At 49.1% G+C, this 14,183-nt stretch overlaps 1 protein-coding gene across 2 annotated transcripts in view; it reads right to left on the bottom strand.

Moving 5' to 3' along the window:
* Window positions 1–3,616: 3,616 nt before the first annotated feature.
* The window catches only part of PITX2 (paired like homeodomain 2), a 14,841-nt gene continuing 4,274 nt past the window's right edge, over window positions 3,617–14,183 (bottom strand). The window contains exons 1-3 of one of the 2 annotated variants that reach the window (XM_029918863.1): window positions 8,413–8,620; window positions 7,359–7,564; window positions 3,617–4,852 (exon numbers count right to left, since the gene is read on the bottom strand). In XM_029918863.1, the coding sequence (XP_029774723.1) occupies window positions 4,289–4,852; window positions 7,359–7,564; window positions 8,413–8,620 (978 nt within the window). In that variant the 3' untranslated portion in view covers window positions 3,617–4,288. Of the gene's footprint in view, window positions 4,853–7,358; window positions 7,565–8,412; window positions 8,621–14,183 lie in introns of those variants that run through there. The other variant, XM_029918939.1, reaches the window with a different exon arrangement.

Below are 14,183 nucleotides of genomic sequence, written 5' to 3'. Positions count from 1 at the left end.
CAGATAGAAAATTAACAAGGAAAAGGTCTCCCTTCTTGGGGGATGGCGCAGGGCGGGTTGGGAAGCAGGATGATAAATAAACTTTTAAGATGAGAATAAAATTTTCCTGCTTTCGTCTGGTAAATCCTGAAAGGAAAATCAGTTATGTGTCTAAAATCAGGTCTCTACTTAACCCATTATTTTTAAAAAATCTCTTCCTCAATTATCACTTTCTCAAGTTCAGTTAAAAAGGCAATTTTCAGATTAGGAACGCTGGGGGAGGAAGGATAGTTTTTGAAAAATTCCTTCTGAAAATCTGCTGCAAGAAGTTTCTACCGTTTACTTCCGAGACCTCTCCTCTCTCAATCGGCCACGTTTCTTGCTTCCCGGTGTGCTTAGATTAACTGCTGCTAGCCGGGAGTGGGGGGGGGGGGCGCTTATAAATCAATCAATAGGAACTCTATATTCATAAAGGCCTCTGATCTGATTACACCCTCTCCTCCCCCCCAACCCCACCCCCTGCCCCTAAAAAATTTACATCGGCTAGCCTGGGACTCCCAACGTAGCCAGCGTCGACGGAGAGCGGCGGTGGGAGGCTGTCCAGCCCCGGCGACGGCGGCAAAGGCGCCCGTGGATTAGGATGTGGATTGCAGGACAGACCTTTGTTTGGTCACATTCGCGACGCGGGGTGGGGGACGGGGGGTGGGGTATCCTCCTTTGAGAACGCGCCAGGTTTTATAGATTCTTCTTAAAAGAATTCGCTGATTTTCACAGGATTAATTTATGGGGCTTTCGAGGAATACTGGGACTTTAAAGATGCTCTTTATCATTTTCCCCATTATTTTTTGTTGTTGTTACACACTCTTAAAGTGTCCGGGTTTCAGCACCACGCAGGACAAGGGTGGGGGTGGAAGAAAGAGCAGGGCCGGGAGGCGAAGGGCAGGATTCACCTCCAAATCAAGACGCCTACACCGCTCAGATTGCCCAAACAGTTTTTAAAATTAAATTTCTAACCGAGTCCTGGGCAGTACAACTCAGATTTAGGACCTGGGAGGAAGTGGAGACAAACATGGGCCACATACACCTTTTCCCAGGTCTCCGCCAGTCTGAATTCGCTATTAGGGGAATGAAGAGTTTAAGCCTTAGGAATTTTAAAAGTTTAAAAACCGAGGGCAGGCGGGAGAAAGGGTTAGAGTAACAGGTGAGGGGTGGTTGTTTGGGGGAGGGGGGAGGAAAAAGCCCTTAGATCGCGAATTATCAGTGTGGGGTTCCTGCCCCAGCATCCCCGCCCCAGCCTCTGAGGGCGCAGAGGGCTGAGGCCTTCGAGGCCTGGGCTCCTGGGGGCCAGACCTCCCCGCTCGCCATCTTTGATCCCTAGCAGAGGAGGTTGGCGTTCGTGCTATAGATTACCTTAAAGGTTCCTTTAAGCACTTTAATACACAACTAGCTCAGAAATCATTAAGAGACCTAGAGAAGGAGAAAAAAAAATACCCTCACACTCACCAGTAATAAGTGTTGACATGTAGCAAAAATCGATTGAGTGGAACCGAGGTGGTGGCAGTAGCGATGGCTGAAGGGGGGACCCGCGTGGGAGCGGGAGGGGCGAGAGGACCGACTCCAGTGGCTCAGGAGCTAGGCTTTTCTCACTTGAAGGGAAAAAGAGGTGCAGAAAAGGGTTGGCGTGCGAGCGGGCATGGGTGTGGGGAAGAAGGGGGTTGAGGACGGGAATTCTTCTTGCTGGAAGTCCTGGAAAAGAAGCTGAGGTGGGAAAAAGGGCTTCCCAGCGGTCCCGAGTCTCCGCCCCCAAGCCCGCACCACTCAAGTTGGGGATGAGACAACTCTTCCCAAACCTCGACTTCCATTTTTGTTTTCTGGAGATTGATTGATTTCCTCGAAATAGAGTTCGATTTCAGCCAGCAAACTAGGCCCAGGTCCGTCTCCTGTATCCAGCTCTCCCAAGTCACCCTTGGACCTGCAGGGGACGCGAGTCCTCCCAGCAGGTCTCGTTAGCCCCCATCCCCAAATCCCCTCTCCTGGTCCCCTCCCTGCCCTCCCCCGCCGCCCCTCCCCCCATACCGGGCGGAGCTCGGGGAGGCCGGGACCGCTGGGCTCCGCGGCTCCAGAAGCCAAAGTCCGCCCGTGGGGACCATTTTCCTCTCCACTGCTCTCAAGTGAACAACAAGGACGGAGGTGACCCTCGGCCAAAGGGCTTTTATCTGCCCCCCACTGCCGCGTGATCCCTCCGTAGGTTAGAGGCAGAGCTTAAAAAAGAAAGAAGAAAGAAAGTTAATGTGCATTGAGCACTGATCTTAAATCGGGGACATTATCTGCGATCTCTTTAAGTGGCAGCAGCAGTCCCATGTAGAACAAAGACTCAGTGTCTGAGGCTCAAAAGCTTATAGGTAAAGTTTCAGTCAGATAAAAGTAACCTAAGCGCAAAAACACAGGTTTTCTCGGCTCCAGAAAACTGCTGTCTACTTTTCACTCCCTATTCCGTAGGGTTGTGTTTATCCTCGCCCACTGGGGGGAGGACGGTGACCAGAATAGCAAAGGACCTCAGGGTTTACCCCTCACTCCCCCTCCCCCAGCGCCTCGGTAATGAATTCCTTCGGACTAAGTCGTATTTGCTACGATTTGTTACGAAATCAAATTTCACATTAAAAAAAAAAAAAGCTGAAAACCACCAACAAAGGAAGAGCGGGTGCTTAAAGTTCTTTTAAACACTCACACGGTCCTCATTCCCGTTTAGATGTCAGAGGATGGGAGGGAGGGCCAGGGCTGTAATTCATCTTGATTTGCTTCATTGTCCCGCAGTTTGCAAACTATAATCCTGTATAATTTCAGGAACAAGCAGGTTTAGAATTAATGGGTCAATATTATTTAAAACAAAACACGGGGAGCATGACCTTTGCCTCAACTACATATTGCTCGACAAGACTCAGGAAATTCCACTCTAACCTCTCAACCCCTGGGCTCTTTGGGAAACTAAGGGGCTGTAGTTTTTAGAAATGGTCTTTGTTTCTTTTAATGTCTCGAAAGGATTTGGAAATAGAATGCAATATAACATGAAGAATCTCTCTACTTAAGCCTGAAAGATAAACGCGGAGAGGCCTAAATATTTTGAACTGGATGTGTTTCCTTGAAAACTTATTATAGATGTATTCCTCTTGAGAGGAATGTATATAAACTGTACATGTATACACATACACACACTTTTCCAGAACAATTTACTGGATGTATAGACTCCCCACCCCCCACCAAAGAAGTATATTTGAGAGTCATTCCAAGCTGGCATACTTTCTAAATTTCCTTTTTTCCTTTCTTCTTTCTCCCTAATATTATTTCCTAGCAATAATGGAATCCTCTGGGCTTAAGCCAAAGAAAAATCTGGGAGACAAGACCAGACAACCAGACTTTGCAGGCTTTCCCCCCACCCAGGGAGTGGCTTTTCTTTTTTCTTTTTCATTTCTGATGAATGACTATAATTTATTTCTACCAAATTTAAATACATTTTGCTGCCTTGTGTGTTTACGTGGGCAGAGGGAAACTGGTTTGTTTAGGAAGCGATGACTGAGAAACCCTAGTGAGGCGACAGAGGAGGGCAGAAAGAATCCAGACCAATTTGTACGTAGTATATTTTACTCCCATGAAATAAAACACATTTTTTCATATTTGCTGAAAAGTAAAACAATAATATTGTACGAAATGTTATACACAGGGTGGGTTGTACATAGCAGTTTCAGAAACATCATTGCATCCACCAGAGAAACTACTCTAAAACTGATATTCACACATTTTATAATAATAATATGTTAGAAACATACAGTGTGGCATTTAGTATATACATTCCTTTGCTCACAAGCGAAAAATCCTAATCGCTTCTGTATAACATGCTTTATTTTAAAGCCTAACCTTTAAAAACACTGTTGTGATAGTACTAACAACTGCTTTTTATAAAATTAATTTGACATTTCGATATATATACATCCTTTCAGTCATTTTAATGTTAACAATGCTAAACTTAAAAAATAACAAGCTTATAGTAATGTTAAAATGTCATATCCAGTCAAACATTTGTGTGTGTCCTTGCAACTGTTGGAAATACGTTTAGTGAAAGATGTCAGACTTGAGGAAATTCCTTTGAAATCAAAGGAGCTCTCTTTAATTCAGTGGTTTCCCTTTCTCTTTATATCTTCTCTTTCTCTCCCTTTCTTTAGTGCCCACGACCTTCTCGCGTAATTCCCAGTCTTTCAAGGGCAGCGTTGCCCCCTCCGGCACGGTCCTAGGATCCCGGTGCTGTGGGCGGGGCTCACACCGGCCGGTCCACCGCATACTGGCAAGCACTCAGGTTGGACGCCGGGTTCTGCACGCTGGCGTAGCCGAAGCTGGAGTGCTGCTTCGCTTTCAGTCTCAGGCTGGCCAGGCTCGAGTTACACGTGTCCCTGTAAACGTACGGAGGAGTCGGCGGCGCATAAGGACATGCGGGCGTCGGCACCGCGGAATTCAGCGACGGGCTGCTCAGGTTGTTCAAGTTATTCAGGCTGTTGAGGCTGGAGCCCGGGACGCCGGTCACGGCTGAGGGCACCATGCTGGACGACATGCTCATGGAGGAGATGGAATTGGGCGGGGAGAACATGCTCTGCGACGACAGAGGGTTGACGTTCATAGAGTTGAAGAAAGGGAAGCTCTTGGTGGACAGGGAGGCTGACGTGAGACCCTTGGCGGCCCAGTTGTTGTAGGAATAGCCCGGGTACATGTCGTCATAGGGCTGCATAAGCCCGTTGAACTGCGGCCCAAAGCCATTCTTGCACAGCTCGGCCTGCTGGTTGCGCTCCCGCTTTCTCCATTTGGCCCGGCGATTCTTAAACCAAACCTGGGGGGGGGGGGGGGGGAAGGCAAAGAAGCAAACAGATGCCACAGATCTGATTAGTAAAACCTGGGTCCCAGAAAGCACCAGAGGCCACCCATCTCCAACACACACACACACACACACACACACACACGCGCGCGCGGCCCTCCATAATCTCCCCCAACCCCCGACAGCCCGGCGGTTAGGAGCAGCCTAAACCGCGTCTAATCGAGGGAGGTCAGGCCCTGTGAGGCCCAGGCTCTGAACTGCGCCACAAACCCCAGTCCAACACCTGGCGGCCTGTGGAGGGCTTGTTCACTAACCCAGGCCCTCCTCAGGATCCAGACACACTTAACCGTAAAATAAACGTGGGGCAGCGGGTTTTCTGCCCAACCCTTACCCGGCCACCCTGCAAACTTGCTTCCAGTCCAAAGCCACAGACACTGTAATAAGGACGAGTGGCTAAGAGGGCACCAGAGGTCCGCGCTCTCTCACACAGCTCCTCCCTCCAGCCTCAGACCTTCCCTGCCGCCTCCCCCCCCCCCCCCCACGCCACAGAACTCGCTCTCACAACTGGCGCCAGGCCGAGACCCCTATCCTCGCCTAGAAAAATAACGAATTAAAAAGTAAAAGACCACCTCCCCTTCAGTCTCCTAAATTCCAAGAGCTTGGCTTGTAAATCTCCCAGAACCCAGAATAGGTCGCTCTGCAACCGCCCCCTCCCATCGTCGGCTCCTACTCATCCTCCGCCCACTCTAGGACAAGCCCCCCCCCCCCCCCCCCCCCCCCCCCCCCCCCCCCCCCCCCCCCCCCCCCCCCCCTCGCGTCCGGCACTGCTCCCGCCGGGCCCGGCCGGTTTGCTGGGTTTTGCAAGCTGTCGCTTGGCCCGGTCAGCCGCCACCCGGTGTCCCGTGGCCCCGACACAACCCTTCTCTCAATCCACATCGGACCCGCCCGTCGCCGCAGACAGCGGCTTTTGTGTATTGGAGCGAGGCCTGGCCCCAGATTTCAGAGCTGACACCGGTGATGTTTCACATTACACATCTCAGCCGGGCCCAGCCGCCTAATCCGCTTTTTTTTTTTTTTTTTGCCCCCTTTTCCCTTTCATTCTCGATTTTCTTTTTATCCTCCTTCCTCTTTGCACCGGACTGCTATAAAAAAAGCATGCTTCACTCCCACTTGGCTGGACACACAGCGGGCCTGGAAGGAGGCAGCCAGAGCAAGCGGCAGCCCAGTGTGGTAGAGGCGGGGACTTGGGAGGGATTGCTGGAAAGCTGGAGGGGTGGGAGAGGTCTTTTCTGAAGGATTCCGGGAGAACCCACTGATTGTGTTTTTATTTTAATTACTTGTAATTTTTACCCTAGGCCCTCTAAACTTTGCCCAGGCAAGAAGCGTACGTGCAAGGCCCGTTCCCCCGATGCACAGGAGAGCTCATCAAAGCCTGACCTTGCATAAAACCACGCGGCCAGAGTCAGAGCTCTAGCTTTGTGCAGTTAAACTAAAACCATCCCCAACTTCATCCCAGCTCTTATCCACCAGCATAGCCTCATAGCCTACACAAATGCAACCCGGAGAGTGCTGCCGTTCCCTCTGCTTTGGGAACGCATTTTGGTCTTTATTCTTTTCATCATTATTGCCATTCTTATTGTTTCCTTCTTTCTTCTCTGCTCTAACTGGAGGCTGTATTTTTCGATCCAGAATTACTTTGTTTTTGTTTTAACAGAAAAGCCTCTGGATCCTGCTATGTGTGCTTCTGCTTCCAGAATCCTAACACATTTGGAGTTTTCCACTGAACAGCATAAACCAGGGTGTTGCTACCGGGTAATTTATTTAAGTTCACTTTTGCTTTGCTACAAAGGTAAGCCCCTCCTTTACAAAAATAAAACTGTTATCATTGGGAACAAGGGTATGAGTAACAATCTCCTGAGAAAAGATAAATAAACCAAACCAAAAGTCCTTCTTCTTTATAACAGGATTGTAGTTGTGTATCACAAAACTAATGGGTAGGGTGTGGGAGAGACCTAGTGGCCGAAAACTCGAAAAGACTGTGTAAGGAGGATGAGGCTAGTAGAGAAAAAAGGCTGGGCTAGGCTGGGGACGAAAATTTCCCAAGGAGGACCAAGCCTTGCTGGTCTCTGGTGGGTTTTCCTTGTAAAAGGCGCACAGGTTGGAGCCTGTCCTCGGCTCCAGGCCTGGAAGGTATTTTTTTTAGCACTCTTCCGGCGACTGCAGGCCGGGTACACAATGCCCTGGGCAGGGAATACCACGCGGCCCAGGTCGGGAGGGCTCCGGTGGCGGGGCAGCGAGCGGGTGCGGCTGCCGGCGCCCGCGCCTGGCCTACGACCACTGTCTGCACGGGGCAGCTGTAACCTCGCAACTGGGGCTGCGGAGAGGCCTTCTGCCTTCGCGGAGGCACAGCAGCCGCGCCTGCCGGGAGGCTCTGCCTTCCACACTCCCTCCGGGTCTACGTGGCCCGCATTTCTACACTGCCTTCCTCCCTAGCCTCCCCAGGCTCCGTGCGGGGTCCTACCCGGACTCGGGCTTCCGTAAGGTTGGTCCACACGGCGATTTCTTCGCGCGTGGACATGTCCGGGTAGCGGTTCCTCTGGAAAGTGGCCTCCAGTTCCTGCAGCTGCTGGCTGGTGAAGTGAGTGCGCTGCCGCCGCTGCCGCTTCTTCTTGGACGGGTCTTCGGCGCCCACGTCCTCATTCTTTCCCTGCTGGCTCTTATCTTTTTCTGAGAACGAAACACAGAGAGGTTCCGGTCAGCATGTCCCACCTGCTACCCGGGAACTCCAAATGGAGCGGGCTGCAGAGGCCCGGGAAGCGATGGGCTGCCAGGCAGGGGAGGAGTGTGAGAGCGGCCTCTCCGGGCCGTGGTGAGCGCTGCGACTGCGGGGCGTGCAGACGTGATTGTGGGTGTGAGCGCCCCATCTCCTCCCCTCCCCCAGAGTCGCACGTTTTAGTTACATGTTTATCTCACTGTGAAGGCACATTCATTTTTATAGCCTCTGCTTTCAAGTATGTTTATACTCTCCTGCGCAGACACACCAAAGTTTTCCGGACACGTACACGCGCGCATTTTTCCAGACCCCCTCAGATCTCGCGGTTTCGGAAGACTAGTAAAGGTGGACTTTGGGATTCGGTTACCCACCCAAGTTCCTCTACCCTTTAGAAATACCGCCCCTTCTGCGGCATAGTTTCAGAAATACTTTTCTAACAAGAGGAGCTTCTCGGGAGCGGAGAGAACGGAGCCTGGTTTGGGGAGTCGGAGGTGGTGGCTTCTGAATGTCTTCGAAAGGAGATGCCGGGACTTTCGTGACGCAGAAAACACAAGGAGGCCAGCATAGGAATAGGGTAGACTAGAAGAATTGCTCGCGCGGTTCGCCCCACCCCAGCCAGGCGGTCGAGGTAAGGCGAAAGAAACTCGGGGCCAAAAGAATCCAGGCTCCGGAAGGGAAGCAGACTAAACGACCACTCCCACCACGCCTCCCCTTGGAGGGGTCGACTTCCTAGCTGGCAAGGAGAGCCCCGCGGCGTGGGGCTGCTGGACCCCGGGGTCTGCGGGGCCGCGCGGCGCCTTACCTGCGGCCTCGGGGCTGGAGGTGTCAGAGATGGTGTGCACCTCCAGCCTGTGCTTGGAAGAGTCCAGCGAGCGGGTCTGACCGGGAGCCAGTACTGAAGCCATGGCCAGCGGCTGGGGATGGTGACAGGAGGAAGACGAGGAGGCGGCCAATAGCTTGGTCCCTACTGCTCGGTGCTCCAAATGCAGCGGGCCTTTCATGCAGTTCATGGAAGAAGGAGCGCGCCGCCCTACAAGTCCTGGGCTGCCGCCCTGCCGTAGCCCCGTGGCCGCCGCCGCCTGCTCTGCTTTGCGCTATACGCGCCGAGTTTCCCTGCTGTGGCCGCCGCGGGCAAAGCCCGGGAGCACGATCCTGGCTGAGTCTTTTTGAACCGAGCGGCCCCCGCCTCCTTCGGAAGGCTCAAGCTTTAGGGTCCGGCGGCGGAAAGTCAGCGAGCAAACGGAGACATGGGATGTAGGTGGAAGGGCGCAGCTCGGAGCGTCTTTGGATAACAAGCTTCCAAGCTCCAAAGCGAAACAAGAGTGGGCAAAGACCCCTTTCTTCCCGCCCTCCCTCCCCCAAGTACCCCTCCAATAAGGAAAGCTAACAGAGATCGCGCTCTCTGCCCGCCCCCCGCGCGGCAGCCCTGACAGCAAAGTGTCAAGAGTGACAGGGACAGGTAGCTGATATTAGATTCCCCGCGGAGGCGGCTGCGGCTGCGGCTGCGGCAGCGACGCGGGCCTCTGGGCGCACCCTCCGTGGCACGCACACGCACACTCCCTCGGGCCGTCGAGCCCGAGCACGGCTTCGCAGCAGCTCTGCTCCCGGCACCCAGGCGAGCGACGGACTAGCTCTGCGGCTCCGAGCTTCCCTGTTGGCCTAACATCTTAAAACCAGAGGCGGGCTTCCTGGTGCCCAGACGTCACTTTGCCGCGGCCCTCCCAAAGCTCCCTGCCTCCGCCTCCTCCCAGACCCTTCGCCCAGCGGGAGTGACGTGGCACCGCACCAATCAGGAGGCCCCGAGCAGCGGCGGAGGGACAGCCCTGTCTGCACCTATCAGCTGTGCGGGGCTGGACTAATACCTCCCTGTGCCCACCAAGTCTACACCCGCCGGCTCCCCGGGAATTGTGCTCCGGCCCAGCGGAAGAAGGTCTTGCTTTTAGTTCAGGCAGGGAGGTGGAGAGAAGAGGCTGGGAGTAAAAGGCTCGGGAGAAAGGAGCGGAAAGGTACAAGAGCTGAAAGGTACAAGGATCAACAAGCCTCCCCGCGCCTTCCTTTTTGTATTTCACTACATCCATTTCCAAAAGAGAGATGTTTTTTTCTTCCTGTATGGAAAGGAGGCATGCTACTTAAAACCAGAAAAATTTACAAAACATCAACAAATCACCTCTCCGATCTTAAATTTTCCAAACAGCCTGTCAGGTGAATGCTGTACCAATCTGAAGAAGCTTTATTTTAATTGCAAAGAAGACAAAACCTTTAGAAGGCAGGCTAATAAATTAGAAATCAAGAAGCAAATGGACCCGTCAAAAGAAAATTACCTTGACTTTAAACGAACCGTTTGGTGGTTCACTCCGGATTTATACAAGAATAAAAAGTCGCCTCAGATCACGTTCTCTGTAATGCTTATTAGACCCCAGACAGAAAATACACAATAGACTAGAAACCCTAACCCAGCATTTTCAAAATGCTGAAAGCTTATCCATTCTACTTAGCGTTGATTAAGACACATATCCCAGATCTTTCAAATTCCTTGTACACTGTATTAAGCTTGTCCTAATACTAGAGAGATCCCGCTTTAAATTCGATTTTCTTGTTTACTTTATCAGTCAGATTCAAATCCATAACGCCTGCAGAATCAACAACCTTGAGCTAATTATATATTAAATATTGCTTTAATAAATTTTCATACAATTAAGAATGTTGCCAAATAACCACTTCCAAAGATTTTTTTATGTCATTTTATTTTTCTAGGGAACTCAAGACTGTTGAATCTTTAAAGCCCAAGCAGGTAGAGGCAGTAGAATGGGAGTGAAGGGCAAAAGTCTAGGAGAACACTCAGGTCAGAAAACCAAAGCCTTATCATTTATTTAAAAAAAAAAAAAAAAGAAAGAAAGAAAGATCTTGGGGACATCCAACTCTTAACACTATATAAAAAATTAATTTCCAAAGGAATTAAAGAAGTACAAACATATCATTCAAAATAACTTTTGAAAGTCCTTTTGTCCTTTGCTTCCTTAGGTCATCAGAGAGCACAAACTAATCTCTTCTGGGTTTCTGCATTGGTGATTGCTTTATTGTGGAGTTAGTGTTATCATCCCTGAATGTGTATTTGTTTGACATTACAGTCAATGATTTGTAACATCAGTATGAGGTATCTTCAGAAAACTCCCTCCTGTCCTTGTTCACAAGATTGGGAAACTTACTCAGTCAGGGCCAGAGTGATCAGGCAGAGGTCCTTTTATGTTTGTAACCCATGCGTCTCTCCTTCAATGGTCCCTCTCCGCCAAACCCTATCTGCAACCCCTCCCCCATTTTAAACACGCTTGAGAGCCAACCAAAGAAGCAAATGACGTTTGTTCTTCAGTTCCTCCCCAGAAGTATCATCCCACTTTAAGAAAAATTTAGCCGAAAGGAGGAATTTTCTTTATAGTAAGCTTTAAATCAGCATTTCTTGTTTTAACCTTTTGTTCCAGTTCACCCCATTCCAAGCATACACACACCTGCTCAGAGCAGGACACATCTGACACATATGACGAGTCTGCATTACTGAGGCTCATACATTCAGCTATATTAGGTCCTGCAATCTTATCACTAAATTATACATATTACACCGGCAGCCTGTTGGTAAAGAAGGTTAAATTAATTTACATTCTGCTCATTATCTGGTGCTTAAATGACGCATTTTATCCCTGAGATTTGGCGGAGAATCTCCTCAGACCCCACAGCGTTTCACCAAAGACAATGCTCTTACATTTGTAGTGGTTTTTAATCTGATAAGACTCTAATTTGCTTAAGTCTTTTAAATAAGGGTTTTAAATGTTTCTAGCCATTTTCTTATTGAATTTCCTCTAATTCCCCCAAGATCATAAAGTATATGTGTAAAGTAAATATTTCCTCCCATTGCACTGCCAGACGATGACCTATAACTAAGTCAATATGAATTCAGCTCTTTTCTGCCCAATGTGTTTACTAAGCATATTCCAGTTTCTTTTACTTTAAACCTCAGCAGAGCTCCGATCCCCAAAATAACACCCCCATGAAGCTTCCTTTCATAAAGAGATTCCATCATACGACCAAATGATAAACTACAGTGACATACTTTCTTTCTTGTATTAGTTTCTTTGAGATTCAAACCCTGGAGCTCTGATTTTTGGTGGAGGGTCTGGGTGTTTCTTAAAACTCCTTACTCGGGAGAGCTGAGAAGCTCCACAGAAACATACAGATTTCTAAGCTCGTCTCTCATTAAGCCCACAGAATTTTGATTTAAACTCGGTGGCTCTGTTAACTAATAGAACTCTCATCAAGGTAGATACACAAATGGGAAGACTTAGTCTCCAAACCAGCTTCCAAAGTCGCTGAAAAACCCAAGGGGGAGTGACAGCTCCTCATAGTGTCAAAGCATGGGAGAGGTTGGAAGTGCTGGTGATGTTTAGGCAGCATAAAAGCCTAAAAAGATAAGGAATCTTAAATTGTATCTATCCATTGCAAAGTCAAGTAGAGAATGAAGACAATTATCTGGAGATGCCTGGTTAAAGTAAAAAAAAAAATAACCATATCTATCTATCTACCTACCTATCATCTATCTAGATATGCACATATGAAATGCATACACACACCCCCACTCAACTGAGCCAATAAGGCATTTCTTTGCATTTTTCCAACCAGAGTTTCAACCTTCCTAATCTCCTAGTCACTTCACACCTGGTAAAATTGGCTGACCCCTCTCCCCCCTTTTCAGGCCCAACTCCATGGATGGTGGGAGTACACCAACATGAAAAGTCTAGATGGAGAAAAAGCAAGTGAGTAGTGGGAAACCAAAAAACACTTTTCAATGAAAACAGTGGTGGTGATGGTTGGCAACTTGGGAGACTTAATTTACCACAATGTTGTGGGTGCACAGATATCGGCAGTATAGATAAGGAAGGCTGAAAGTAATCCTATGTATTTTGCAGGTTGAGCACTACCTCTATACCCTCCCCCACCTCTGCACACTCTTCTTTGACTGGTTCTAGAAATCACTATGACTTCAGCCTCCATCACAGAAATTTCCAATCCAGAGAAAAATCAGGATGGGCACTTCGGCGAAGCTGGAGGTGCTGTAAGGCTTCCGCGGAGGGCAAGGGGTGGGGCAAGGGAAACCCAGTGAAAAGTTTAAGTTTTCAAGTCCAAAGACATTCAAGAATTGCCTCACTTGAGTTTTCTTTGCTTATTCTTTCAAAGCCAGACCCTTGAGGAGGGAAATGTGTGACACGGGGTCAGGCGTGTTTCGAGCTGCTGGTATTTGCCACCGATTACCAGTCTTAAGGTCTTATTTAATTTCACACTCTTTAGTGTTAGTCGCGCAAAGCCCCTCTGGCCTTCGAGCGGAGATTGGTTGGGTTATGCGGCCAAACTCTCCAATGCGGGATCCAAGTATGGACTTCTATCCAACCAAGCGATCCCCAGCTTTTGGTTGGGGGAAATCTGTCTTCAAAGCTCACCTAGCAGATCGCTCAATTAGATATCTCCCTGTGCTGTCAGACTTTAGAGGAGTGGGAGTCTTGAACTGGCCTCGGCCAGTTCAAGGCTGAGGTCCGCCCAGACTCGACTCGGAGCCGCGTGACAGGCCTGAGTGTGTGTGCATGCGCGTGTGGTGTAAGGCGCAGAGGTCAGATGAAGACCTTGCACCCTGCTCAAAAAGTGGCCCTTCTTCCCCTCCCTCTTCTGCCTGTCTTTTCTCCCTGCACTAATCAATCTGGAAAGGCTCCTTTACTGTATCCCATGCTCCAGGCACGAAGGGGAAGCACCCAGAAATTTAAAACTTTTCTGTGGTTGATCCCCTCCCACCCCATTCCCTAAATGGATTTTAAAAGTGCTGGTTTGTAAAAAGGGGCAGATTGTTTTCTGAATCATTAAGTCTGTGCACGTACTGAGCAACACCCACATTCTCTGGGTCTCTGCAAATGACACCCATATTTTAGTCCCACATTTGAGCTTAGGAGTAACTAGCTGAGGGTTCTCAGTGTGGGGGGAGGGACCCCCCCACACTGGCAGATGAAGAGAAAACAGGGATTAGCGGAAGCAGGACGGTTGGGGGGGGATACTGCTGAAATCATTAAACCCATGTGTTATAATGTCTTTTCACATTAGTTTGTTAAAACAACAGGTTTATTCCGAGAATGTTTAATCCCAGAAAACAACTAGTAAAAGTAGAGTGGTATAAATATGTTTTAGCAATGGGGGAGGAGGGATGAAAATGAAATAGAGATGAAAATGAGATATCCAGGTCTAGAGAGAACTGGCAAGGGACTAACTAAAGTCACTTTAAAAAATTGGATTAAAACTCACCTTTTTCTTTTTTCTCTATTTCTCCTCTCTAGCTCATGTCTGTCTCCCTTTTCTGTTTCTCTTGCTCTCCCTTTTTTCTGTCTTCCCTCTCCCAGACATGCTGGTAGCTAACATTCAGCATTAGTTGTCATGGTGACCATAAATCACATAAATCCAAAAATACCCACCTATAATCTGAGATGAAGCTTTTATTTCCCTGGCGAAATAATATTTTAAAAGCTGTCAGCTGACAAAAAAAAAAAA

Source organism: Suricata suricatta, chromosome 1 (assembly GCF_006229205.1).
Source record: "Suricata suricatta isolate VVHF042 chromosome 1, meerkat_22Aug2017_6uvM2_HiC, whole genome shotgun sequence".
In the NCBI taxonomy this organism is placed as follows: Eukaryota; Metazoa; Chordata; class Mammalia; order Carnivora; family Herpestidae; genus Suricata; species Suricata suricatta.
This window is presented reverse-complemented; position numbering and strand designations above follow the sequence as displayed.